The following is a 14,776-nucleotide window of genomic DNA, read 5'->3' as shown; positions in this document are numbered from 1 at the left end:
TACCACGTGGCTGGAAAAATTTTGGTCTGTCTACGAGAGCAGGGAGTGCCTTCAAGCATCAAGCCATCTCTCCAGTCTGTCTGCTTTTTCTTCAAGTGTGGCTGGGGGCTGGAGAGGGTATCCTGCCAGAAGAGCATGTGTAGTCAAGTATGAGGAGCTGGGTTTCCATTTTCAGCACCCATTAAAAAACAAAAAACTGAACTAGTGTTGAAGCTGGCATAGTGGTTTCTGCTTGGAATCTCAGTGTTTAGCAGGCAGAAAGATCTGACACTTCTATGTAGTGAGCTCTGGATCATCTTGGTCTATAGAGACAGAAAGCCAAAAATAACACATAGCCCCCAGCCCATCTCAAGCAATCTCTCCTGCTGCAGAGCTGCGGCTGGGGCAGGCTTGGAGTGAGTGTGGGAGAGGAGGAGGCTGTCAGTTCCAGGGGCCAGTTCCCAGCCTCTATTATTTCTTTCTTTTCCCCCTGCAGGACAGGGTCATGTGTGTAGGCTCAGATGGCTTAGAGCTTGCCATGTGGATGGAACTGGCCCCGAACTTGCAGCATTCCTCCTGGCTCACCTCCCGAGTGCTGGGATTACAGGCTTGCCACCGCACCCGATTTCTGCTGTTGTTTTTTAAGACAGGAGTTCACTGTGCAGCCCCGACCCTGGAACTCTCAACATAGCAATCTACCTGAATGCTGCTTCAGTGACGGGACTGAGGGTGTGTGCACCACCACGTCTGACTTTCTTTTTTTAAGTAAACAATATCATAGGCACTTAAATGTGTTATGTGGTTGAAGCTGGCCTAGAACTCCTGATCCTGCTGACTCTGCCTCCCAGTAATAGTATTGGTTACAGGTGTGTGTCACCATACCCAGCTTCTTCCTTTGAGTGTGTGAATATGTTCGTATGTATGTGTGTGTGTGTGTGTGTGTGTGTGCATGCGAGCGTGTGCATGACTTTCATGTCATGTGTGTGCAGGCTGATATTGTTTATCTTTCTTTCCACACACATGCACCCCTCTCCCCCTTTTCTGAGACAGACATAATGAGTTCCAGGGCAGACTGAGCTGTAGTGCAAGACTGTTTCCAAAAACAACAACAAGCATACAAAGCAATGGGATTCTTTGTGGCATTTCCCCAACACACATCACTGCACTTGTTCCCTGCTGCTCTCTGTAGCCCACCTCCTGCTTACTTCTTATTGGGTGTTTCAGCAAAGCATTTGAGGGAGGATGTTTCTACCACTGTCTCACAAAACGTCACAACTGGGTCAGCCACCTAGGCAATGAATGAAAAAAAAAAAAGAGGTAAAAATCAGTTTTGTTGGAAGGACAAAGTTCTGCTGAGGGAATTCTGAAGCATCCCTGTCCTCTCTCTGTAAGAGCTTCCCATACAGCTCTGCGGCAGCAGGCCACACTGTCCACACCAGCACGAGGAGCAGAGGAGTAAGTGGGGGCCCAGACTAGGCTCTAAAGCAGGGCTTTAATTATGGCCTTCCAAGAAAGCTCCACCACACCACCTGGCACTCACTGACGCCGCTCAGACAGGACAGGACAGTGCTGGAGAATCTGCTCCGCCCTCAAGCCACAGTCCCAGAAGTCTAAGTCTAAAAGGGCAGCTGCCCTGTAGCGCAGGGCGGTAGAGACAGTGTCACACCACGCATGGTGCTAGGTCAAGACTTGGTGATAAGCCTGAGAGCCAGCTCCCACTCTCCGTGATACCACCCACTCTGAGCCAATCACCAGAGCCAGAAGAATTAACTGTGGCTTGAGAGCCTTGACTTTAAATATTACACTGAAAATGACTCAATGAGTCGGGCAAACCCGTCTCTAGAACCTTCCTTGCTGAAGAGCAAGCAAAAGCACTCTCCTCAGAAGGGTCTCTAGCGGGCGTCCAGGGGGTGAAGGTTACCCACTCAGGACATCCTCTGGAGCTGGCAGCCAGGCCAGGGGAAGGTACCTTGATGTCGATCTCTGAGTACATCTTCCGAAGGTCGTGCATCACGCAGTCCAGGTAGAGCTCTCCAGTGCCCAGGATCACATGCTCGCCAGACTCTTCCACCTGGGACACAGCAGCCAGCAGTCAGTGCTCACTGCTGTGCCCTGCTCAAGGCATCCGAGATGACGGCACCACAGCGCAGTCAGAAGCATGACTATCTCACCAGTGGAGGGTAAGGCTGGTTCAGAGCTCAAGCATCTCCTCTGCATGACTGAGACCTTAGGCTCAACCCTCTGCACACTCTAGCTCCCACATCACCCCTCACATCCCCCCAAAAAAGCTTAGTGTGGTGGTATGACTCTACTGGTTGGTTTTGTGTGCCAGCGTGACACCTGCCCACTGTGGGTGGTGGTCTGGGTTCTGTAAGGAAGGCTGAGTTTGCAGAGCAAGTCAGTAAGCAGCACCCTCCATGGCCTCTGCATCAGCTCCTGCCTCTAAGTTCCTGCCCTGTGTGAGATCCTGTCCTGACTTCCTTCAGCGATGAACAGCAATGTGAAAGTGTAAGCTAAATAAACCCTTTCCTCCCCAACTTGCGTTTTGATCATGGTATTTTGTTACAGCAAAAGAAAGCCTACCTAAGACAGCTTGTAATTCAGCATTCAGGAGGCAGAAGCACGAGATTCACCCTGAGCTTGAGGTCAACTTTATTTACAGAGCTAATTCTAGGCCAACCAATACTGCACAGTAATAGTCTGTCCCCAATATAAGAACTTAGAGGACAATACTACCTAACCGGTAGGTCCCCAAGACAACAGGACCATTTAGCACAGCATCACTGACTGGATTTCTACCTCGGCCAACCCTACCCTTACATCCACACGCATAAGCTAGCCCTCTAACTCTCCCTTCCAGTGCCTCAGATATAGTTTGGTGGCAAGCCCAAGCGTATATAATGCTCAGCCACTTTTGCTTCTTTTCTTTTTTTCACACTAATCTAAAGAGTAGTGGAGGCCAAACTCTAGGCCCAAGTCTCTCTAACCAGAACTCTTAGGTATTCCTTTTTCAAATTCTAATATTTCTTTTTTCTTTTTTAAGACTTATTTATTTTATTTATATGAGTGTACTGTTGCTCTCTTCAGATACATCAGAAGAGGGCATCAGATCCCATTACAGATGGTTGTGAGTCACCATGTGGTTGCTGGGAATTGAACTCAGGACCTCAGTTAGTGTTCTTAACAGCTGAGACATCTCTCTAGCCCCATCTGTCTTTTCTATTATTTTATGTGTATGGGTGTTTTGCCTGCATTTATGTCTGTGTACCACATGCATGCCTGGCACCTGTAGGGGCAGGAAGAGAGCAGTTCAGATGCCCTGGAACTGGAGTTATAGATGGTGATGAGCAGCCCCCTGGGTGCTGGGAATTGAACCAGGGTCCTGTGGAAGAACGGCCAATGCTCTTAACTGCTGAGTCATCTCTCCAACCCCATCTGTAACCCACAATGGCCTCTGATTTCCTCCGTAGCTGAGGTTGATCCTGAGCTTTGGATCCTCCTGACTCAACCTCCCCAAATGCTGGGATCACATGTGTCTACCACCACGCCTGTTTCTCATTTCTCTGGAAACCATTTTAAACTGTACCTACTGAAGACCATGGCTGTGTAAAGTCACCCAAGGGAACACAAGTACACACTTGGCTGTCTGCCCTCAAATGGTAACAGGTGGGGACTGTTCACAAACCAGGCGGTGGGAAACAACAGATCAGGAACAGCTGCTGAATGCCACAGGATGACAGCACAGAGCAGTTAGCTGGGGTCTGGGGCTTGGCAGCTACTGCAGGCCTTCAGCATACCTTGGTAGTGAGAGACGGATAGCTCTTGTTGACCTTGCGCAGGCCATCAAGCATTTTGGGCAGCTCGGAGGGGTTAACTGGCTCCACTGCAATCTTGATAACAGATGTGGTATTGAATTTCAAGGGCCGGAAAATCTGAGCCTGAGATCCAAAGAACAGAGGAGTGAGGGAGGGTGTAGGGGGTAGGCAAGAAGGCACAGGCCTAAGGAGAAAACTGAAATCTTGACTCCCCAACCAAGACCAAGGTACAGAGGAGCCCAATTTAAAGGACCATTTGCTTCAAGCACTTTGGCAGAGCACTGGGCAAGAACAAGAGGCACTCGTCCTAACTCCAAGCATGTGAGGAGACCTCACCAGGGTGAGGGTGCACACTGGCCCGAGCCGCAGCAGCGCCTCTGATCAGCACCTTTGAACTTCCAAGATTGTCTGCGCATGGCCCTGTAGTTCCGTGTGCCTCTCTAGCTCAGTCTGTCCCTTTAATCACCTACCTCTTCATTGCCTCGGGGCTCAGTTATGGTGGCTGTCTTCACGATTGGCTGATCAACACCTTCAATGAGAACCCAGTTGCCAGCAGGAACACGATTCACCTCGATGTGGTACCTAGAGTAATGCCCAATAAATAACCAAGAACTGAGTCAGAGATTCGCTCGAGAACAGCATACCAAGCATCTGCTACATGCTGGGCACAGAGCCAGGAGCAGAGGTGAGTTACACAGAGCACCCGAGCAGGAGAGAGGTGTGACCAACAATCACAATCACACACACAGGGCGAGTTCAATGGAAGTATGCAGCGTAGGAAGAAGCAACAGAAGGCCCAACTGGGCGGTGGTGGCGCACACCTTTAATCCCAGCACTTGTGAGGCAGAGGCAGGCAGATTTCTGAGTTCGAAGCCAGCCTGGTCTACAGAGTGAGTTCCAGGACAGCCAGGGCTACACAGAGAAACCCTGTCTCCAAAAAACCAAAAAAAAAAAAAAAAAGGAAGGCCCAACTCCACGTGGAAACTTCTGGTAAAAAGCCTGTGAACCCCCATGATATAGGGGCCAACCTGGTCTACAGAGTGAGTTCCAGGACAGCCAGGGCTAGGAGGGCTATAGAGAGACCCCGTATTACAAAACAAAAAATTAAAAATAAAAAGTATCTGTTGTCTAAGATTTCTCTACTGTAAGGGACACTAAAACAGATACTTGAATTTCAGAGCTCTTCACCTTCTCCAGCCTTCTAGAGCAAAGGGTGGCTTTGGAGGAGGAAAGGGCGTCACTGAGGTCTAGCAGCCACTCTGCTGACAGGATGGCTCTGGTTCTGCTCACTACCAGAGATGAAAAACAGCCCAGAGGCCCAAGTCTGATTCAGCAGACTGGGATGTGCCAGGGGCTCAGCACTGCCTTAGTCAAGGACCAGGCAGCAGAGGTCTGGAAACAGCCGCTTTAGGGAAGAAACCTGAAACAACAAGTGAAGGGGCAGAGAGCTGAAAAACACGCAAGAGGAGAGACGACGGCCCAGAAGTTAAGGGCTCTGGCCGCTCTTGCAGAAGACCTGAGTTTGATTCCCGGCACCTACAGGGAGATTCACAACTGTCTGTAATTCCTGTTCCAGGGGACCAAAAGCTCTCTTGTCGCCTTGGGCACCAAGCATGCATGTGGTACACAGACACACATACATGCAAAATACTCAAGCACATTAAAAAGAAGAAAAGGAGCAAAAGTAAAATCTTTTTTTTTTTTTTTTTGGTTTTTTTTCGAGACAGGGTTTCTCTGCATAGCCCTGGCTGTCCTGGAACTCACTCTGTAGACCAGGCTGGCCTCGAACTCAGAGATCCGCCTGCCTCTGCCTCCCAAGTGCTGGGATTACAGGCATGCGCCACCACCGCCCGGCAGTAAAATCTTCTTAAAAGGTACCCAAGGCTCAAAAGTGACATTGCAACTGTCCTTTCAGCCCTGACTGAAAGATGTCTACAGATCTGCTGGGAGGGTCACCTGATTCTGTACTGTACCATCCAGGGAGCTGTGTTTCCTAGGAGCCCTCCCAACCCCTTGGGACACTCCCAGGAGAGAAGGCTACATGTGACCTGGCAGGCTCTGGTCAGCATATAGTACCTGGCGACAGAGATCCAAAGGCGGCCCACAGTGCAGATCTGGGAATCCTCCTCGTCTTCCAGAGTGTAGTTTTCCCCCAGCACTTTCACAGGCTGCCCGGCGTGGATGGTGCCACTCAGCACCCGGCCGAAGGCATGGAACTGAACTCCGTCGTCTGTGCTGTACATCTTAGTAGTGTGGCACATCAGGGGACCCTGGCAGAGGGGACAGGAAACAGTTTTAACCAAGACACTGTGAACACCACCTCGCTCAACAGCAATGACATGAGCTGAGGACAAAGGCCACTTAAGGAAGCTGTGACTCAGCTGGGGAGTGGTGGCGCACGCCTGTAATCCCAGCACTCTGGGAGGCAGAGGCAGGCGGATTTCTGAGTTTGAGGCCAGCCTGGTCTACAGAGTAAGTTCCAGGACAGCCAGGGTTACACAGAGAAACCCTGTCTCAAAAAAAACAAATTCAAAAAACAAACAAACAAAAAAACCAAACCAAAAAAAAAAAAAAAGATGTGACTCCTAGAAAACTTCCAAACCATGCGTGACCTTCCCTCCCTCTATGAAGGGACAACAGGTGCACCGCCCTCCCTTTACAAGGGACAGCAGGAGATTCAGAAACAACAAAAATAAAAATGAGACAACGAAGGCAGACTTCGTTGGTGGAGCTGGCTAGCTTAAGGGGGTCCACAGCAGGAGGCCGCCTGAGCACAGAACGCCAGCTAAGGCAGAGTGGAGACCTATGTCAGAAAACACAGAAAGGGTCCAGGCCTCAGCAGGTCAAGGTGTGCAGCCAAGCCTGACAATCTGAGGTTGATCCCTGGGACTCATATTGCAGAAGGAAAGAAACAACAAGGTTGTCTTTGGCTTCCACATATACACCATGGCACCTGTACAGACAGACAGCTGCACAAATAACTACACGTAATACACAAACACACAGACAACCAACCAAAACCTCTCTTTTTTCAAGGGGAGAGAAGGTTTAAGATCACGAACTAGCATTGACAAGACTCCTTGCTCTAAATTCCCCATGAACATGGAACTCTGTGCTCAAGAAGAAGAGTTAGACTGCCTAAGCAACAGTTGGGATGTCTGTGTATCTTTTCTTTCTGGTGCCTGGAAACTGAATCCTGAGCTCAAGCATGCTAAGGAGAAATCCTACCAGTGATATATATATATACTACCCACTAGACCTTACGCCCAGACTTCACGAGGGCGAAGAGACAGCCGCCATGTCTCTTTGCTCTCTTGCAGGCACCACATCCTCCTCCTTCCTTAACTCCCTCATTAGCATCCTCAGGTCACAGACCAGGACAGCAAGGGCCAAGCTCTGACTGTAGGACTGACTCTGCTTCAGGGAGGGACAAGCAAGGACCGCAAGAAAGCAACATGTTTGCAGCACAGCCTCAGCATGTCCGTGCGGCTGCAGCAGCACCGGGGGCATGTTCCCTTACATCTGGGTCACAGTCACTCATGGCCTCGCCAAGGTCAGAGTCCACGCCGCCAGTGTAGGTATGCTCGATCTTGGGTTTGGCGCCCACCTTTGGAGATGGAATGTGCTGGACACACATGTCCACAAAGCCTGTGGGAGAGGAAGAGGAAGCCATTACTGTGGCACTGGTACATGTTCTTCGCAGGCAAGTGGGTAGAAGGACCACATGGAATCAACCCGGAAGCTAACACTTCTAAGGAAATCTATTTCCTATGAGGAGAAAACACACACTTTTGGAATTAGACTGATGTCAGGAACGTTTAAGAAGCAGCTCTTAGTGGGACACAATTCCTACAAATCTAGCCCACAAAAAATTTAACGACTCTGTGGTAGTTTGTATATACTTGGCCCAGAGAGTGGCACTGTTGGGCGATGTGGCCTTGTGGGTGTGGCTTTAAGACCCTCATCCTAGCTGCCTGGAAGTTTTCTGCTGGCAGCCTTCAGATGAAGATGAAGAACTCTCAGCTCCTCCTGCACCAAGCCACCTGGACACTGCCATGCTCCTGCCTTGATGATACTGGACTGAACCTCTGACCTGTAAGCCAGCCCCAATTACATGTTGTCTTTATAAGACTTGCCATGGACATGGTGCCTGTTCTCAGCAGTAAAGCCCTAACTAAGACTCTACAACATTCTATGGCTAAAGAGATCCACGCTGCTACTGAACACAGGTGACTTCTACACTGTGCCAGATAACTTTCCCATGTACAGTCCTTAGATGTATTCAGGACAGTCCTGACTGACCAGCCTGCTCTGAGAAACACTGCACGTCTCTATTCAGTAAGCTAGTCTGCTTCCCTAACCCATTAACATGCCTTGAAAGAGAGTGCTCATTAGGACCCTGGGATTGGTAAGCCTTTTTCTTCTTCAGTCTGGAGATCACACTCAAAGGAGTACAAACAAGCCACAGTCCTAGTACCGAGCACACCTGCTTGACTAGTGTCCAGAACTTTCAGACAGATGGACAGTCCTGAGTTATTATGAGCTTTAAAGGCTCAGACACTAAATTTCCACCAGACTTAGAATCCATGATTGCTGATAGGAACCTTTCCTTGTCCCATCACTACTCCCTTTTTGAGATAGGTTCTTACTATATAACCCTGGCTATCCTGGAACTCGATTTGTAGATCAGATCAGGCTGGCCTTGAACTCACAGAGATCCACTTGCCATCCGAGTGCTAGAACCGAAGGTGAGTGCCACCACTGTCAGCTTCACAGCTATTTTTAAGACAGCACCTTGCTCTATAATTCCGGAAAGTGCTACATAGCCCATGCTGGTCTTGAACTCATGACAAACCCACATCAGTTATCAGGTGCTGAGATCAAAGTCCTCAAGTCAGCCACCATTTCTGGCCACTTGTTCTTATTTACAAATGAGAATCAGTTACAGAAGAAATAGGAGGCTGGCCTGGTTACCCCTGAAAACTGCAGGCCAGAATAAAAACTGAGGTCTTGCCAGGTGGGTGGTGCATACCTTTGTTCTTAGTACTCATGAGGCAGAGGTAGCCACCAGATCTTTGAGTTCTAGGATAGCCTGGTTTATATAGTGAGTTCTAGGTCAGTCAAGGCTGGATAGTGAGACCATGTCTTCAAATCAAGAAAAATAAGTTCAGGTCTTATTGGCGTCTACATAACAGGAATGGGGCTCAGCAGGATGGGAAAGGGGGTTGACCAAATATGACATGTGCCCACAGGCTCATCAACACTTGCTCAGTCTGAGGTACAGTTTGAGGAAGCAGTGGAACCTTTAGGAAGTGGGACTAGCAGGAGGAAGTAGGTGGCTGGGAAATAGGTTTTGTGTTATAGCCTGGCTCTATTTCTAGCTCAGGCTGTTTCCTGACTTGTGAAGGTGTCAGGAGCCAGTTGCCCACGGTCACCATCATGAATCCCACCATGTCTTCTTCTCTACAATGAACTGTATCCTCTCAAAGCACAAGCTGAAATAAACTTTCTGTCAGGTGTTGTCACAGTGATGAGGAAAGCCAAACACCTCTCGAGTCCTCACCTGCACCTTCCCAACTAGTACACATCCCTACCACCTTCCTGCCTGACCCCAGGAAACGCCGGAGCCTGGGGCCTGCCACCATCTGCTTCACCTGCAGGGGAAGTCTAATTCCTTTTTCCAACACAAGAAACAACTAAAGAAAACAGTTGGGAAAACCCTGTTGCTGGTTTATATACTATCATGATTCTGCTGCCCCTACAGGGAAGGGAGCTTCCAAGACACCCGTGGGAGGACACACACCAGACCATGTTTGTTTTTCAAGATGAGGTATCTCATCTTGAAATCCTGGTCTACCTGCCAAGTTGCAGGACTGCAGCCGTGAACCAGTCTGCCAGCCAAGGAGAATAATGCCAAGGGCCTTGAACCATTTTATTACCTGTGAACTCGCCAAAGAACTTTTTGCAGACCAGTCTGAGCAGGGGGCGGATGTTCAGCTTTAGCTCTTCCTTGGTGAGGTGGATGCCAAGTTCGTCCAGGGTCCTTGGCAGGCTGGTGTCCACGTCGCCCACCACCTGTGCACACAGAAGGCACCAGGTCAGCTCTGCAGTGACAGCCCTGGAGAAGTATTTCACATGGAGCGAGAGGACAAAGACGAGTCTTACAAGGATCTTCTACAGGGAGGGCTCTGGGCAACAGCAGTCTGACGTGGAGGAGTGAGTCTACTCTACCAAGCCTTCAAGCCAAACATGAGTGGCTTTGCCCTGGTCACATACTGTCAGTGCTGCCCCCTGGTGTCTGAGCCATCCTACCTAAAGACTGCCCAGATTTAGAGGCTCATTCATTATACTGGAAGGAACCAAAAAAGGCCACCTGTCAGTACAGGGCTAAGCTAAATCATCCTCTGCAGACTTAAGGTCTCTCTACAGTGGCAGATTCTATAAATTTCTTTTATTAATCCATTCCAGTCTGACATGAGATACTACGTGTTTTCTATCACTGATAAATTCTAGTCATTATTTTGTTCTACTGCTATGTTCTCTTTTGTGGGATGGAGCGGCCACACACGGCGTGTGCGTGTGACCATCTATATGTGTGTATCCACTGGACAGCACTGACTGAACAGCCTGCATATTCTATTCCTGTCTTGGAAGACAGATCTGCAGGAAAACTCCTGCAGGACACTCCACCTTCACAGCCTGGCACTTGAGCACAGCTTCATTTACACACAGTGGTACACTCTACCTGGAGCATCACAAAAGCTTAGCACAGCCTTGCTAATCCCCCCCTTCTCTTCCTCCCTCCCACCCTCTTTCTTGCGTGGCACTGACAAGACTGACCCTAGGGATTCTCACATGTGAGGCAATGTGTCAAAGAGTTGCACCATGGTTCACTCAACAAGACTTTCAATGATATTAACATTTAATTTATTTCCAGCCCTGTTTTTACTTTGTTTTGAGACAGGGTTGAACAACTAAGTTGCCTAGGTTATCTTTGAACTAAGGCCCAGGCTGGCCTCTCTCTCCAGCATCCTGACACCAGAGACCACAGGCTTCATGATCAGGCAACTACATTCTTTCTACCCTTTCAGCCTCAACAAACGTCACACGTGCAAACCTGAAATGGTCATTAGGAAGCTGTTACAACTGTTCTGACAGACACACCAAAGCCAACTGTTGTTTGAGATGGGGTCTTCTCACTGTTGTCTAAACTGGTGACCTTCCTTCAGCTGCACCCTCCCTAGTGGTTTAGGGCTGACGACAGGTGTGCAGCACAGCACCCAGCAATAGGCATTCTTTTAGTGACTGCAAAATACTTCATCTTATGAGATACATCACGATTAACTTAATCAGGGTTTCAGTGATCTAAACATTTAACTTATTTCTAAACTTTTCTTTCTATGCAGTCATAGATAATAGTATGATAAACATCTTTCTTAGCTGGGTGTAATGACACACACCCTTAATTCTAGCACTCCGGAAGCAGACAGGTGATTCTTGTGAGTTTTTTTTTTTTAAGATTTATTTTTATTTTTATGTATCTGAATACACTGTTGCTGTCGCTGTCTTCAAAGATGCCAGAAGAAGGCATGGGATCTCTTTACAGATGGTTGTGAGCCACCATGTGGGTGATGGGAATTGAATTCAGAACCTCTGGAAGCACAGTCAGTGCTCTTAACCACTGATCCATCTCTCCAGCCCCTTCTGTGAGTTTCAAGCCAGCCATAGCTATATAATGAGACCCCGTCTGCAAAACAAACTAACAAACAAACTACCTAAGTAACTTACTTCATTGTTTTTGGAGACAGTTTTGTGCGGCCTAGGCTGGCCTTGAACTCGTCATCTTTCTGTCACCATTTTTTCCTAAGTGTTGGAATTACTGGAACACGCTGCCACAGGTGGCTTAAACATTACAGGGGCCTAGTTTTATTTCTGTGCATTTGTGTGTGATGTTGAGAATTTATATGCACACCACACACATGCATGTGCCTCTAGAGGCCAAGAGAGCATCAGAGCCTCTGGAACTAAAGTATGAACAGCTGAGATCCTCCTGATGTGGGTGTGTAACTGAGCTCAGGTCCTCTGTAAGAGCAGTAAGTATTCTTAACTGCCTAACCAACCCTTCAGCTCCTTTGTTTGTTGAGGCAAGGTCTCAAGTAGTCAAGGTTAGCCTCTAACTCACTGTAGTTAAGGATATCCATGAAAGTCTGAACCTCAGGTCTTAATTCCTAAGTACTGGGATTACAGGCTTATGCTCCCATGTCTAGTTTTACACAGGGTTAAGAACTGACCCCTGGGCTTTGTGTCTGACAGACAAGTACTCTGCCACACTAAGCTAATATGTCCAGCCTCCAAAAACTTTTAAAATTTTCATTTAATTTTATGTGTACAAATGCATTGAGTGTGGTGGGTATGTGTACCATATGAATGCAGATGCCCAAGGAGACCAGAAGAGGGCACCATACACCCAGGAACTAGAATTACAGTTGCTTGTGAGCTAGCTGCCCAACAGGTGCTCACAGAATTTTGAACTATATTGTTCCAGGCAGATAATTGTATGGCTGTAGCCACACATACTTGTGAGGTGCTGTGAAGTGAACTCAGATTCTCTACAAGATCAACAAGTAAACTTAACCACTAAATTGTCTCTTCAGCCCACCAAAAGGTTTTACAATTTTTGAGACAAGGTTTCTCTGTGAAGTCCTGGCTTTCCTAGAACTTCCTATGTGGATTGGGCTGGCCTTGAACTCAGATCTGCCTGCTTCTGCCTCCCCAGTACTGGGATTAAAGGTGTGTGACACCTGGGTCAAAAGGCTTTTAATAAGCAATTGTTGATGGGGGTGGGGAGATGGCTTAGGGCATGCTGTGAGGCATGAGGCCCTGAGCAGGGATCAATGCTTACATAAGGAGCTGGGCATGCTTGTAGACATGTCCTATCCCAGCACTGAGAGATGGGATGGCCATAGAGACTCACTGGCCAAGCAATCTAGTCAATGGTAAGCTCCAGACTTAGTGAATGACTCTGACTCAAAAAAATTAGGTCGAGTGCTAAAGAGGAAGACACCAGACATCAACCTCTGGCCTACACATGTGTGTGCATAAGCACACATGCACATGCCTCACACAAACAGCAGCGCTGACTGAGCAGGTGTGAAGCAGGTGGCCCGCACTCACCTGGGCCAGGATCTTATAGAGGGGCTCCAAGATGAACTCCACGAAGCTCCTCTGGGAGCTGCTGCTTGGAGCCTTTTTGGTGAACTTTCTCCTAAAAAGACAAAGAAGTGTTATAGTGACCAAGGAGGGAGAATGTGGCTTATCCCAAGGGTACACTGCTTAAATTCTGAGTCTAAGCAGAAGCCAAGAAGAGGCCTCTGTGTGATCATAGTTTCCAAACGGATTCCCAAGAGCACTTTTGGGTGGCTGTCCAGCATGCCTGGCCTGACCTGGAAGACCTAGGGGAACAGCCTCTCCCTATGGCCCGAGATGCCGAGATGCTGAGATGCCGAGCACTCAGAGGCGCGGGGCTTCGTGCATAAGACAAAAGTAGGTTTTAGCCTCAGAAACTCAAGCATTGTTCCTGGGAAAACATCATCAGTCCACAAGAGTAACCCCATGTGATACTTACGTCTTAGGATTGAAGTAGATGTCACCCCAGAGTCTTTTAGCAAATTCCTGGTAATTAATGTCGCCTATATTAAAAAAACCCATACAATTACAATCTGCCTGGGAAAGTGTAGTTCAAAATTCTATTTTAGTTGCTACAAATGATTTCAAGCTAAAGAGCTCTAGTGCCTTCCTTCCCAAGGTCTAGACATTCCCTTCTGATTAGGCACAAAGGACAGGACTGACCTAAAGCAGACAAGGTCACAGCAGAAGCAGGAGAACCCAGGCATCTCCCCAAGTACAAGGGTCCTGGGGCCTAGGCCTGGAGCTCTGAACAGGAGCATGGCCTGAGCTGCCGATGGAGCAGGCCACCTGTTCATCTGTGTGTGTGCACCACCATGTCCAGTGTTTCTGAGGATCGAATCCAGGCCTCCTGTCTGCTATAGACTCTTTCTTCCAATTGAGTGCCATGCCTGCCCCTTCTTTCCTACTCTACCGGTTTCTGAAACTTCCCTTCTGCTGAGAGCTGTTACACAGGGCCACGCCCTTACAGCTGGAGGACAATTGACACTGGACTGAACTTAGAGTGCAGAAGACTGTATTACAGACATAATCCATGTCTGTAATTCTACTTAAGAGACTAAGGCAGGAGGATTCCAAGTTCAAGGTCCACCTAGGAGACCTTGTAAGATCCTGTCTCCCAGAGAAACAAACCCTCAGCATCTGCAACAAAGACCTGTGATTCATGGCTTAATTACTGTCAACCAAAGAATGAGCAAATGCCCTCCCCATCCCCCTCCTTTCCAATACCAGACAACAACAGTCTATATTCACAATGCTACTTCTGAATATTGACAAAATCCCCAAATAGGCTGCAAACACCATCACCACCTTTAATAGATCCCAAATGCCAATGAAAACAAGTACCTGGAACCCCAAATCCTCTTCCAATGGGCCCCAATATTATCTGTTTTGTTATGCTACCAATGACATAAACACTCGACTTCTGTGGCTTAAGTGACTCTGAACCCTCAAGTCCTTTGCCTTCCTTGGTTGCTGAGACTGCAAGTGTGCACCACTACACCTGAGAATGGTCTGCCAGCCGTTTCCGGTGGAACTTTTCTACTGTCATGTACACAGGCTGAGAACAATGGTGCTGCCTTCACCTGCCCTCTTCCAATCCTGTAGCCTTGAAGGGCTTGACTCTATTGTCTACCCAAAAAGTCCTGTCATTTTCCTATCCAGCCCTACTGGAGGAGGGTCACCGGAAGTGGCCCCTCCCTCCCTTCTGTCACTGATACTTGACAAGGACAGATACTCAGCATCCAGCATCCACTGCAACCTTACAATGCTGCTCACCAGTGTGGGATTCTGCCTCC

General features: G+C 48.3%; 1 protein-coding gene across 1 annotated transcript in view; it reads right to left on the bottom strand.

Moving 5' to 3' along the window:
- Positions 1-14,776, bottom strand: part of Eftud2 (elongation factor Tu GTP binding domain containing 2) — a 39,026-nt gene that overhangs the window by 3,319 nt on the left and 20,931 nt on the right. The window contains exons 12-20 of the mRNA XM_052196345.1: positions 13,420-13,483; positions 12,969-13,059; positions 9,734-9,869; positions 7,315-7,442; positions 5,871-6,064; positions 4,265-4,376; positions 3,777-3,917; positions 1,949-2,050; positions 1,185-1,267 (exon numbers count right to left, since the gene is read on the bottom strand). Coding sequence (XP_052052305.1) covers positions 1,185-1,267; positions 1,949-2,050; positions 3,777-3,917; positions 4,265-4,376; positions 5,871-6,064; positions 7,315-7,442; positions 9,734-9,869; positions 12,969-13,059; positions 13,420-13,483 — 1,051 coding nt within the window. The remainder of the gene's footprint in view (positions 1-1,184; positions 1,268-1,948; positions 2,051-3,776; positions 3,918-4,264; positions 4,377-5,870; positions 6,065-7,314; positions 7,443-9,733; positions 9,870-12,968; positions 13,060-13,419; positions 13,484-14,776) is intronic.

This window comes from Apodemus sylvaticus, chromosome 10 (assembly GCF_947179515.1).
Source record: "Apodemus sylvaticus chromosome 10, mApoSyl1.1, whole genome shotgun sequence".
NCBI classification, from domain to species: domain Eukaryota; kingdom Metazoa; phylum Chordata; class Mammalia; order Rodentia; family Muridae; genus Apodemus; species Apodemus sylvaticus.
The sequence above is the reverse complement of the archived record's forward strand: the minus strand, read 5'-3'. Positions and strand labels throughout refer to the sequence as shown.